The sequence below is a fragment of the Salmo salar genome, chromosome ssa17 (assembly GCF_905237065.1).
Source record: "Salmo salar chromosome ssa17, Ssal_v3.1, whole genome shotgun sequence".
Classification (NCBI taxonomy): Eukaryota; Metazoa; Chordata; class Actinopteri; order Salmoniformes; family Salmonidae; genus Salmo; species Salmo salar.
The window spans coordinates 5,585,812-5,599,795 of NC_059458.1; the positions used below are offsets into that span (position 1 = coordinate 5,585,812).

The 13,984-nt window shown below is 43.6% G+C and overlaps 1 protein-coding gene across 2 annotated transcripts in view; it reads left to right on the forward strand.

Annotated features, from left to right (window-relative positions):
- Window positions 1–13,454, forward strand: part of LOC106575067 (nuclear factor erythroid 2-related factor 2) — a 53,252-nt gene extending 39,798 nt beyond the window's left edge. The window contains exons 3-5 of one of the 2 annotated variants that reach the window (XM_014151214.2): window positions 1,691–1,786; window positions 1,896–2,117; window positions 11,905–13,454. In XM_014151214.2, the coding sequence (XP_014006689.1) occupies window positions 1,691–1,786; window positions 1,896–2,117; window positions 11,905–13,110 (1,524 nt within the window). In that variant the 3' untranslated portion in view covers window positions 13,111–13,454. The remainder of the gene's footprint in view (window positions 1–1,690; window positions 1,787–1,895; window positions 2,118–11,904) is intronic. The other variant, XM_014151215.2, reaches the window with a different exon arrangement.
- The last annotated feature ends 530 nt before the right edge of the window (window positions 13,455–13,984 follow it).

Below are 13,984 nucleotides of genomic sequence, written 5' to 3' on the forward strand. Positions count from 1 at the left end.
GGGCGGCTCTGGCGACTCATGATTGGCGGGCGGCTCTGGCGACTCATGACTGGCGGGCGGCTCTGGCGACTCATGACTGGCGGGCAGCTCTGGCGACTCATGACTGGCGGGCAGCTCTGGCGACTCATGACTGGCGGGCAGCTCTGGCGACTGATGACTGGCGGGCAGCTCTGGCGACTCATGACTGGCGGGCAGCTCTGGCGACTCATGACTGGCGGGCAGCTCTGGCGACTCATGACGGGCGGGCAGCTCTGGCAGCTCCGGACTGGCGAGGCTGGGCTGACGCACTAGACGCCTGATGCGTGGGGCTGGTACTGGATGTGCCAGCCTGGAGACACGCACCTCCATGCTAGTGCGTATAGCGGGAAACACCGGACCGTAAAGGCGCACTGGCGGTCTTGAGCACAGGGTTGGCATCACCCCTTCAGGCTCGACGCCCACTTCGCCCTGGCACAAGCGGGGCGCTGGTATTGTGCCTACCGGCCTGAAAATCCCAGGCCTCACCACAGCCCCAACCCCAAAGCACGGGACCTGTCCAGTCTGTTTCAGCCTAAACAGGGTACGGGGAGCTGGCCTGGGACTCCATCCTCGCCCCGTCAAACAGCCCTTGTGCCCCCCCAAAAAAATTATTGGGGCTGCCTCTCGGGTTCCCTTACCCGCTGTGTTCCCCAGTCCTCGCCAGCATTCCTCCGCTGCTTGGTCCTGTTGTGGTGGGTAATTCTGTCACAGCTGCCTTCAGAAATGGACCAAAATGCAGCAGAGTTAGTATTCATCCTTCAATTTAATTAGAACGAACACTATACAAAAACAAAAACAAGGAAACTGACAGCCAACAGTCCTGTCAGGTGCAACCACACTAAACAAGAAACAATTACCCACAACCCCAAAGAAAAACACACACTACTATATAGGACTCCCAATCAAAGGCAACTCAACACACCTGCCATCAATTGGGAGTCCAATCACCAACACAACACTTAACACACAAAAACCCTGCCACGTCCTGACCAAAACTAATACAATTGCTCCCTCTGCTGGTCAGGACGTGACAGGAAGTTAAAGCTTGGTCGCAAATGGGTCTTCCAAATGAACAACGATTCCAAGCATACTTCCAAAGTTGTGGCAAAATGGCTTAAGGACAACAAAGTCAAAGTATTGGAGTGGCCATCACAAAGCCCTGACCTCAATCCTATAGAACATTTGTGGGCAGAACTGAAAAAGTGTGTGTGAGCAAGGAGGCCTAGAAATCTGACTCAGTTTCACCAGTTCTGTCAGGAGGAATGGGCCAACATTCACCCAACTTATTGTGGGAAGCTTGTGGAAGGCTACCCAAAATGTTTGACCCAAGTTAAACAATTTAAAGGCAATGCTACCAAATACTAATTGAGTGTATGTAAACTTCTGACCTACTGGGAATGTAATGAAAGAAATAAAAGCTGAAATAAATCATTCTCTCTACTATTATTCTGACATTTCACATTCTTAAAATAAAGTGGTGATCCTAACTGATCTAAGACAGGGAATGCTAAAGGGATTAATTGTCAGGAATTGTGAAAAACCGAGTTTCAATATATTTGGCTAAGGTATATGCAAACTTACGATTTCAACTGTACATTATGTTTAAAAGAAATTCAAATAACTTTATCGCTCATACAGCCAGTAATTTATATCTGTGTGTCTGTTTTTGTAGAACACCATTTTTTCCAGAGTGGATGGGGATGCACTTTCATTTGATGAGTGCATGCAGCTTCTCGCAGAGACATTCCCTTTAGTAGAAACCATTGAGGTAAGAGAATACACTACCAATACCTACAAACCAGTAACATAATTCCAATCTGTTTCTCCTCTTATCAATGCATCCCCTCTAATTTCCAGTATTTTTCTGTGTATTCTAGCTCCCCCATCCTCCTCCTGCTCATATCATGCCCTCCCCTTCCATTGGCAACAGTAGGCCAGATATGCTGACCTCCCAGCAGTCACCTGTGGCCCAGAACCCCATGCTCTCTGCTCTGCTGGCCCCCCACAAGGCTCCCACTGCTGTGCCTGCGTCTCTGGATCCAGCCCCTGCGGATGTGGAGCAGGGCTGGATGGAGCTGCTCTCCCTGCATGAGCTCCAGGTATGTATGACACAATGGTACAATTCATAAGGCCACAACAAGCCCTGTTCAGCTAGGTAATGGACACCTAAAGAATGCACGAGTGGCTGCTGCAGAAGGGCGGACGAGGACACAGCACAAGCACGCCTTTGTTAGAACAAATTTGAAAAGTAGACTTCCTGATAATTCTCTTTTATTTATGTCCTTTTCTGTTGGCATGAACTTTCTCAAACAGGTATTATTGTGCATCACACAAAATATACGTACCCCGCATAGGCCTAAATGCAAGAAAATACATTTGCCAAATGAGTTTCTATGTTCTGAAATAGCACGCACATTAGAACTCATCGAACTCAAGTCCAGGAAAGTTTACAAGCCGAACAAGCCTTATTGGATTGATGAGTTAATGTACCTATGATCTGTACACTGCAAGGCTGAACACTTATTTCTACAGTGTAAAGATAGGAATACAAGATAACATTTTAGCAAGGATTTTAAGAAAAAACAGCATGTGTTTGATTAAAGACTGAGCCAATGAGGAGCCTTGAGGAGATACAGAAAATAAATTCTCAACAGTTCTGGAACCAAATAAGGTAGGACCAAAACGACATAAGAAAATTCCAATGGAAGTCAGTGAAGAGCAGGGGGGGCTGAAGTTCGATATTACACGGGTACTTAATGAGTGGGAGAAGGGGTTTGCAAGTTTGTTCTCGGGTAATGAAAATGTGGCATATTTTGAGGAAGAATTTTATAAAGACACATGTTCCCTGAAAACTGAACTAGGAAATGGCAGGTAGCGGCAGCAGGTAGCCTAGTGGTTAGAGCGTTGGACTAGTAACCAAAAGGTTGCAATATCAAATCCCCGAGCTGACAAGGTAAAAATCTGTTGTTCTGCCCCTGAACAAGGCAGTTAACCCCTGTGCGGCCGCATACGGGACGGACATCCAGCGAAAAATCATATCGCCATTAGCATAACAATATTTAATACTTTTTTTTTTTCAAATTTTTTTTCAAATTATATCGTTTTATAGATACACCTCTCCTGAATCGAACCACGTTGTCAGATTTCAAAAAGGCTTTACAGCAAAAGCAAAACATTAGATTATGTTAGAGGAGTATATCGTAAAAGTAGCCACATAGCCATTTTCCGACCAACCACATGCATCACAAATAACCAAAAAACAGCTAAATGCAGCACTAACCTTTGACAATCTTCATCAGATGACACACCTAGGACATCATGTTACACAATACATGCATTCTTTTGTTCGATAAAGTTCATATTTATATATAAAAACAGCATTTTACATCGGTGCGTAATGTTGACTAACTATTTTCCCTCAAATGCATCCGATGAAACAGAGCTACAATTTACTAAATTACTATTCGAAAACATTTTTAAAATGTAATATTGTCATTCTAAGATTTATAGATGAATATCTCTTGAAAGCACCTGTAATGCCAGATTTAAAAATAACTTTACTGGGTAATCACACTTTGCGATAAAAGGGGATGCGATACTCAGAACAATAGGCTAGCAATAGCAATAGGCTAGCCATCTTGGAACAATCGCATATCACATCTAGTCTTGTATACTATTGTCAATAATCCCTTACCTTTGGCTGTCTTCATCAGAAAGCACTTCCAGGCATCCCAGGTCCACAACAAATGTATTTTCGTTCGAAAAAATGACTCCTTTATGTTCCAAGAGCTTGTTCTTGTTAGCGCGTCTGAAGGCTGATCCAAATGCTTCGTCGGCCACGGGACAGCCATTTCGAGAAAATGCATTTTTTTCCCATTTAGGTTCGTTCAAACATGTCAAACGTTGCATAACATAAATCTTCAGGGCGTTTTTCAACAAGAGAGCCAATAAGATTCGAGGGGGACGATTGCATTGTGTTTCAAAACGTTTCGAAAGGGGAGGGTAACCAGGGGCGCCGACATCATAATGGTGATGGCCCTCTCCGTGTGACCACGTTCCACAGCGTCTCATTCATTCAATTTTTACAGTAGAAGGCTCAAACAAATTTGTGAAGACTGGGGACATCTAGTGGAAGCAATAGGAAGTGCTCAATGAACCATAGCTCACGGTGTGATTAATAGGCAACGTGATGAAGTTGAGTTCGCAATTCAGAATTCCACTTCCTGTTTCCATCTGTCTCGGGGTTTTGACTGCCATATGAGTTCTGTTATACTCACAGACACCATTCAAACAGTTTTAGAAACTTTAGGGTGTTTTCTATCCACAAGTATTAATTATATGCATATCCTAGCTTCTGAGTTTGAGTAGGAGGCCGTTTAAAATGGGCACGAATTATTTTCAAAAATCGCTTTAGCACCCCCTATCCTAGGGGAACGCCAAGAGGTTAACCCACTGTACGTAGGCCGTCATTGAAAATAAGAATTTGTTCTTAATTGACTTGCCTAGTTAAATATAGGTAACAACAACAAAAAAACACAACGTCAAACTCAGAACCCTCTTATATACTGTATTGAAATGTCAGAATGATAGTAGATAGAATAATTAATTTCAGCTTTCATTTCTTTCATCACATTCCCAGTGGGTCAGAAGTTTACATACACTCAATTAGTATTTGGTAGCGTTGCCTTTAAATAGTTTCACTTGGGTCAAACATTTTGGGTAGCCTTCCACAAGCTTCCCACAATAAGTTGGGTGAATTTTTGGCCAATTCCTCCTGACAGAACTAGTGTAACTGAGTCAGGTTTCTAGGCCTCCTTGCTCGCACATGCTTTTTCAGTTCTGCCCACACATTATCTATAGGATTGAGGTCAGGGCTTTGTGATGGCCACTCCAATACTTTGACTTTGTTGTCCTTAAGCCATTTTGCCACAACTTTGGAAGTATGCTTGGAATCATTGTTCATTTGGAAGACCCATTTGCGACCAAGCTTTAACTTCTGACTGATGTCTTGAGATGTTGCTTCAATATATCCACATAATTTTCTGTCCTCATGATGCCATCTACACTGCTCAAAAAAATAAAGGGAACACTTAAACAACACAATGTAACTCCAAGTCAATCACACTTCTGTGAAATCAAACTGTCCACTTAGGAAGCAACACTGATTGACAATACATTTCACATGCTGTTGTGCAAATGGAATAACAACAGGTGGAAATTATAGGCAATTAGCAAGACACCCCCAATAAAGGAGTGGTTCTGCAGGTGGTGACCACAGACCATTTCTCAGTTCCTATGCTTCCTGGCTGATGTTTTGGTCACTTTTGAATGCTGGCGGTGCTTTCACTCTAGTGGTAGCATGAGACGGAGTCTACAACCCACACAAGTGGCTCAGGTAGTGCAGCTCATCCAGGATGGCACATCAATGTGAGCTGTGGCAAGAAGGTTTGCTGTGTCTGTCAGCATAATGTTCAGAGCATGGAGGCGCTACCAGGAGGCAGGCCAGTACATCAGGAGACGTGGAGGAGGCCGTAGGAGGGCAACAACCCAGCAGCAGGACCGCTACCTCCGCCTTTGTGCAAGGAGGAGCAGGAGGAGCACTGCCAGAGCCCTGCAAAATGACATCCAGCAGGCCACAAATGTGCATGTGTCTGCTCAAATGGTCAGAAACAGACTCCATGAGGGTGGTGTGGGGGCTCGATGTCCACAGGTGGGGGTTGTGCTTACAGCCCAACACCGTGCAGGACATTTGGCATTTGCCAGAGAACACCAAGATTGGCAAATTCGCCACTGGCGCCCTGTGCTCTTCACAGATGAAAGCAGGTTCACACTGAGCACATGTGACAGACGTGACAGAGTCTGGAGACGCCGTGGAAAACGTTCTGCTGCCTGTAACATCCTCCAGAATGACCGGTTTGGCGGTGGGTCAGTCATGGTGTGGGTTGGCATTTCTTTGGGGGGACGCACAGCCCTCCATGTGCTCGCCAGAGGTAGCCTGACTGCCATTAGGTACCGAGATGAGATCCTCAGACCCCTTGTGAGACCATATGCTGGTGCGGTTGGCCCTGGGTTCCTCCTAATGCAAGACAATGCTAGATCTCATGTGGCTGGAGTGTGTCAGCAGTTCCTGCAAGAGGAAGGCATTGATGCTATGGACTGGCCCGCCCATTCCCCAGACCTGAATCCAATTGAGCACATCTGCGACATCATGTCTCGCTCCATCCACCAACGCCATGTTGCACCACAGACTGTCCAGGAGTTGGCGGATGCTTTAGTCCAGGTCTGGGAGGAGATCCCTCAGGAGACCATCCGCTACCTCATCAGGAGCATGCCTAGGCGTTGTAGGGAGGTCATACAGGCACGTGGAGGCTACACACACTACTGAGCCTCATTTTGACTTGTTTTAAGGACATTACATCAAAGTTGGATCAGCCTGTAGTGTGGTTTTCCACTTTAATTTTGAGTGTGACTCCAAATCCAGACGTCCATGGGTTGATAAATTGGATTTCCATTGATTATTTTTGTGTGATTTTGTTGTCAGCACATTCAACTATGTAAAGAAAAAAGTATTTAATAAGATTATTTCATTCATTCAGATCTAGGATGTGTTATTTCAGTTTTCCCTTTATTTTTTTGAGCAGTGTATTTTGTGAAGTTCACCAGTCCCTCCTGCAGCAAAGCACCCCCACAACATGATGCTGCCACCCCCATGCTTCACGGTTGGGATAGTGTTCTTCGGCTTGCTAGCCTCACCCTTTTTCCTCCAAACATGACGATGGTCATTATGGCCAAACAGTTCTATTTTTGTTTCATCAGACCAGAGGACATTTCTCCAAAAAGTACAATCTTTGTCCCCATGTGCAGTTGCAAACTGTAGTCTAGCTTTTTTATAGTGGTTTTGGAGCAGTGGTTTCTTCCTTGTTGAGTGACCTTTCAGGTTATGTCGATATAGGACTTGTTTTACTGTGTATATAGATACATTTGTACCTGTTTCCTCCAGCATCTTCACAGGGTCCTTTTCTGTGTTTCTGGGATTGATTTGCACATTTCGCACCAAAGTACGTTCATCTCTCGGAGACAGAATGAGTCTCCTTCCTGAGCGGTATGACGGCTGCGTGGTTGTTTATACTTTCGTACTATTGTTTGTAAAGATGAACGTGGTACCTTCAGGTGTTTGGAAATTGCTCCCAAGGATGAACCAGACTTGTGGACGTCTACCATTTTTTTCTGAGGTCTTGGCGGATTTCTTTTGATTTTCCCATGATGTCAAGCAAAGAGGCACTGAGTTTGAAGGTAGGCCTTGAAATACATCCACAGGTACACCTCTAAATGACTCAAATTATGTCAATTAGCCTATCAGAAGCATCTGAAGCCATGACCAGATTTTCTGGAATTTTCCAAGCACAGTCAACTTCGTACGTAAACTTCTGACCCCCTGGAATTGTGATACAGTGAATTATAAGTGAAATAATCTGTTTGTAAACAATTGTTGGAAAAGTTTCTTGTGTCATGCACGAAGTAGATGTTCTAACCGACTTGCCAAAACGATAGTTTGTTAACCTGTTAGGGCTAGGTGGCAGTATTGACACGGCCGGATAAAAAACGTACCCAATTTAATCTGGTTACTACTCCTGCACAGTAACTAGAATATGCATATAATTATTGGCTTTGGATAGAAAATACCCTAAAGTTTCTAAAACTGTTTGAATGGTGTCTGTGAGTATAACAGAACTCATATGGCAGGCAAAAACCTGAGAGAATTCTATATGGGAAGTGGCCTGTCTGACAAGTTGTTGTTCATCTGGGCTCTTTTTATTGAAGACTGAGGATCTTTGCTCTAACGTGACACTTCCTACGGCTCCCATAGGCTCTCAGAGCCCGGGAAAAAGCTGAACGATATCGAGGCAGCCTCTGGCTGAAACACATTATCGCTTTTGGCAAGTGGCCGATCTGAGTACTATGTGCTTAGGCGCGTGCACGAGTCGACCCCTTGCTTTATTTTCTTTCGTCTGTTTACCTAAATGCAGATTCCCGGTTAGAATATTATCGCTTTTTTACGAAAAAAATTGCATAAAAATGGATTTTAAACAGCGGTTGACATGCTTCGAAGTACGGTAATGGAATATTTCAAAAAAAATTGTCATGAAATGCGCCATGCTCGTAACCCTTATTTACCCTTTCGGATAGTGTCTTGAACGCACGAACAAAACGCCGCTATTTGGATATAACTATGGATTATTTTGAACCAAACCAACATTTGTTATTGAAGTAGAAGTCCTGGGAGTGCATTCTGACGAAGAACAGCAAAGGTAATAACATTTATCTTATAGTAGCCCTGTGATGCCGGGCTATCTACTGAGAATATTGCAAAATGTGCTTTCACCGAAAAGCTATTTTAAAATCGGACATATCGAGTGCATAGAGGAGTTCTGTATCTATAATTCTTAAAATAATTGTTATGCTTTTTGTGAACGTTTATCGTGAGTAATTTAGTAAATTCCCCGGAAGTTTGCGGGGGGTATGCTAGTTCTGAACGTCACATGCTAATGTAAAAAGCTGGTTTTTGATATAAATATGAACTTGATTGAACAAAACATGCATGTATTGAATAACATAATGTCCTAGGTGTGTCATCTGATGAAGATCATCAAAGGTTAGTGCCGCATTTAGCTGTCTTCTGGGTTTTTGTGACATTATATGCGAGCTTGAAAAATGGGTGTCTGATTATTTCTGGCTGGGTACTCTGCTGACATAATCTAATGTTTTGCTTTCGTTGTAAAGCCTTTTTGAAATCGGACAGTGTGGTTAGATTAACGAGAGTCTTGTCTTTAAAATGCTGTAAAATAGTCATATGTTTGAGAAATTGAAGTAATAGCATTTCTAAGGTATTTGAATAACGCGCCACAGGATTCCACTGGCTGTTACGTAGGTGGGACGATTTCGTCCCGCCGGCCCTAGAGAGGTTAACAAGAAATTTGTGGAGTGGTTGGAAAATGAGTTTTAATGACTCCACCCTAAGTGTATGTAAACTTCCGACTTCAACTGTAACCTGTACCTAAATGAGGAGTTGTCCGTGGCAGAAGTTAAGAAGGTGATTGTTACAGCAAAAAATGGGAAAGCATTTGGCATTGATGAACTTCTTAATGAAGTCTTAAAATCCTCTGAATTAATTGAAGTTCTACATGGTTTGCTTTGAATTTGTTTAGCGTACAGTGTACTGCCATCCACTTCGAATAAGTCCATAGTCAGTCCCATTACCAAATCTTTCAAAAATTACCCGGGAGTGCCACTGAACTGGAGAGGCATACGTTTACTAGGTACGGTCTATAAAGGATATTCATCCACCCTCAACAGTAGGTTAATGCATCTATTATTACGTGTTTTACTTTTCCATTTTTTCTCTATGCATTGTTGGGAAGGACCCATAAAAGTAGGCGTTTCACTGTTAGTCCACGCCTGTTGTTTACAAAGCATGTGACAAATACAAATGTATTTGATAAGAGCATCTGCCAACTGACTAAAATGTGAAATGAATGGCCTCTAGTTTAGAGAGAGAAGTGGATCTGAGTGTCAGCAATTAACTTGCAAGATCTTGCCTGCTCAATGTGTAAATTGATGTTCAGTGCCACTGAACTGGAGAGGCATAAGTTTACTAGGTACGATATATAAATTATATTCATCCATCCTCAACAGTAGGGTAATGACCTTTTTGGAGGATCAAAACATTCTGGTGGAAAAACAAAATAGTTTTCGTAAATCCAGAGACTGTATCGATCATATCTACTCAGAGTGTACAATAGCCAGTATACAAACATTAATAACACCTTCCTAATTGTGAGTTGCACCCCCCCTTTTGCCCTCAGAACAGCCTCAATGCATCGGGGCATGGACTCTTCAAGGTATTGAAAGCATTCCACAGGGATGCTGGCTCATGTTGTGTCAAGTTGGCTGAATGTCAACTGGCGATTTGACACATAAAGTGTCATTCATTCATTAATTGTATTAATTCACTCTGTGATCAAGTTTCACTGAATAGGGTTTTCATACCTGCTATGGAGCTGTATATAGTTCCACCACAGGATAGCACTGATACAAATACAGTGAGAGAAAAAAGTATTTGATCCCGTGCTGATCCCGTGCTGAAATGATCAGTCTATAATTTTAATGGTACGTTTATTTGAACAGTGAGAGACAGAATAACAACAACAAAAATCCAGAAAAACGCATGTCAAAAATGTTATAAATTGATTTGCATTTTAATCAGGGAAATAAGTATTTCACCCCCTCTCAGTCAGAAAGATTTCTGGCTCCCAGGTGTCTTTTATACAGGTAACAAACTGAGATTAGGAGCACACTCTTAAAGGGAGTGCTCCTAATCTCAGTTTGTTACCTGTATAAAAGATCCCTGTCCACAGAAGCAATCAATCAATCAGATTCCAAACTCTCCACCATGGCCAAGACCAAAGAGCTCTCCAAGGATGTCAGGGACAAGATTGTAGACCTACACAAGGCTGGAATGGGCTACAAGACCATCGCCAAGCAGCTTGGTGAGAAGGTGACAACAGTTGGTGCGATTATTCGCAAATGGAAGAAACACAAAAGAACTGTCAATCTCCCTCGGCCTGGGGCTCCATGCAAGATCTCACCTCGTGGAGTTGCAATGATCATGAGAACGGTGAGGAATCAGCCCAGAACTACACGGGAGGATCTTGTCAATGATCTCAAGGCAGCTGGGACCATAGTCACCAAGAAAACAATTGGTAACACACTACGCCGTGAAGGACTGAAATCCTGCAGTGCCTGCAAGGTCCCCATGCTGAAGAAAGCACATATACATGCCCGTCTGAAGTTTTCCAATAAACATCTGAATGATTCAGAGGACAACTGGGTGAAAGTGTTGTGGTCAGATGAGACCAAAATGGAGCTCTTTGGCATCAACTCAACTTGCCGTGTTTGGAGGAAGAGGAATGTTGCCTATGACCCCAAGAACACCATCCCGACCGTCAAACATGGAGGTGGAAACATTATGCTTTGGGGGTGTTTTTCTGCTAAGGGGACAGGACAACTTCACCGCATCAAAGGGACGATGGACGGGGCCATGTACTGTCAAATCTTGGGTGAGAACCTCCTTCCCTCAGCCAGGGCATTGAAAATGGGTCGTGGCAACAAAGGAGTGGCTCAAGAAGAAGCACATTAAGGTCCTGGAGTGACCTAGCCAGTCTCCAGACCTTAATCCCATAGAAAATCTGTGGAGGGAGCTGAAGGTTCGAGTTGCCAAACGTCAGCCTCGAAACCTTAATGACTTGGAGAAGATCTGCAAAGAGGAGTGGGACAAAATGCCTCCTGAGATGTGTGCAAACCTGGTGGCCAACTACAATATACATCTGACCTCTGTGATTGCCAACAAAGGTTTTGCCACCAAGTACTAAGTAATGTTTTTCAGAGGGGTCAAATACTTATTTCCCTCATTAAAATGCAAATCATTTTATAACATTTTTGACATGCGTTTTTCAGGATTTTTTGGTTGTAATTCTCTCTCACTGTTCAAATAAACCTACCATTAAAATGATAGACTGATCATTTCTTTGTCAGTGGGCAAACGTACAAAATCAGCAGGGGATCAAATACTTTTTTCCCTCACTGTAGAAAGCAATTTTCTGCAATGACTGTACATAGTCTTGAACTACAATGGCAATGCTATCTAATTTTAGATAGTCATTTTACCCAATGTTTATAAGGGTTGCCCACTGGAGATACAAGTCTCTTGTTTTTCACTATGATAATAAAGACATGAAAATAACAGTCTCACCTTTCAATAAAATATTTTACAATGTATATAGGTCACTGACTGTTTTCTAATTCTTTGATTTCCTCTATTTTCAACAGCAGTACTTAAAAATGCAAGTGTCAGATATCCTGGATCAGAATGGCTATACCAGCACAAGCATGCCCCTAGAGGTGCAGGACCCTAACTACAGCTTCTACTTGCCTGAGCTCCCAGACTTGGTCACAAACATAGAAATTACACCACCCGTCCCACTCATCAACAACTTCAAAGGGATGGTTCCCCCTGACAACCTCAACCAAATGACTCTGAAAGCCCCGGAGCTCAACACAACCTACACCACAGACAGTCTCTGTAAGCTGTTCTACACTGACCCCTCAAACACAAAACCAAGCTCCCCCATGTTATCCTATAATTCCAATGAGGGGTACCCACAGGAGGAGGTGAGACACAAACCACTGGAACCGTCAGAAATAAATCTCCCCCAATTTTCCCTGACAGATGGACACAAGACTGCTACAGAGTTCCCTGACTCTGACTCAGGTCTGTCAATGGACAATGTCAGCTCGCCTAAGAAATCTCATCAGGATGATAGTTCTATGGGATACAGCGACTCAGACCTGGAGGAGATGGACAGCAACCGGTCCGAGTACAGAGAGATGTTCTTACTGTCTCTCCATGGAGAGGAACAACAGTCCTCCCCTTACAACACTGGTACAGTATCCCATCTTCCGGCAGACAGCCTACCCTACCCAAAAAGTGAGCTCGTAGAGGGCAACGGCCATAACCAGCGCCCATTCACCAAAGACAAGCCGAGAAGGCGCTCTGCAGGCTGCCAGTCCCGTCTGTCCAGAGACGAACAGCGGGCCAAGGCCCTGGGGATCCCCTTTGCTGTGGAGCTCATTATCAACCTGCCTGTGGACGACTTCAATGAGCTCATGTCCAAGCACCAGCTTAACGAGGTCCAGCTATTCCTGATCCGAGACATCCGCCGACGGGGCAAGAACAAGGCGGCAGCCCAGAACTGCCGCAAGCGCAAGATGGAGAGCATCTCAGGCCTGGAGGGGGAGCTTGAAGCCCTGTGCAAGAAGAAGGCGCACTTGCTCAGGGAGAGTGCCCAGAGGAACGGCAGTCTGAAGGAGCTAAAGGAGCAGCTGGGGAGTCTGTACCTGGAGGTGTTCAGTCGGCTGAGAGATGAGGAGGGGAAGCCCTACTCTCCCAGTGACTACTCCTTCCAGCAGACCTCCGACGGCAGCATGTTCCTTGTGCCTCGTGTTAAAAAGACACTCAAGGGTGAAGACAAATAGTCTCTTCCATTGCACTGTTTTCATTACTTTTGTTCATACATACTCTACAAGACTACCATGCTCAAAGTTCTATGCTAGACTATCAATTTTATATATGTTGCTTAAGGAGTAGTGAAACAGGAGTGTTATTTAACTTAATTCCACTTGGTTAATGCAATAATATTGACAATGTTGAAATCTCTTCTTATTTTGTACAGCAATACTTTTTTTGTTCATGTAATCATAGCTATGCAAATAGATTTCTACCCTATTTGTAATTGAGACATGATGACATGTGTGTATGTACAGTTGAAGTGAGAAGTTTACATACACTTAGGTTGGAGTCATTAAAACTTGTTTTTCAACCACTCCACAAATTTCTTGTAAACAAACTAAAGTTTTGGCAAGTCAGTTAGGACATCTACTTTGTGCATGACACAAGTCATTTTTCCAACAATTGTTTACAGACAGATTATTTAACTTATAATTCACTGTATCACAATTCCAGTGGGTCAGAAGTTTACATACTCTAAGTTGACTGTGCCTTTAAACAGCTTGGAAAATTCCAGAAAATGATGTCATGGCTTTAGAAGCTTCATCATTTGAGTCAATTGGAGGTGTACCTGTGGATGAATTTCAAGGCCTACCTTCAAACTCAGTGCCTCTTTGCTTGACATCATGGGAAAATCAAAATAAATCAGCCAAGACCTCAGAAAAAAATGCTAGACCTCCACAAGTCTGGTTCATCCTTGGGAGCAATTTCCAAACACCTGAAGGTACCACGTTCATCTGCACAAACAATAGTACGCAAGTATAAACACCATGGGACCACGCAGCCATCATACCGCTCAGGAAGGAGACGCATATTGTCTCCTGGAGATGAACGTATTTTGGT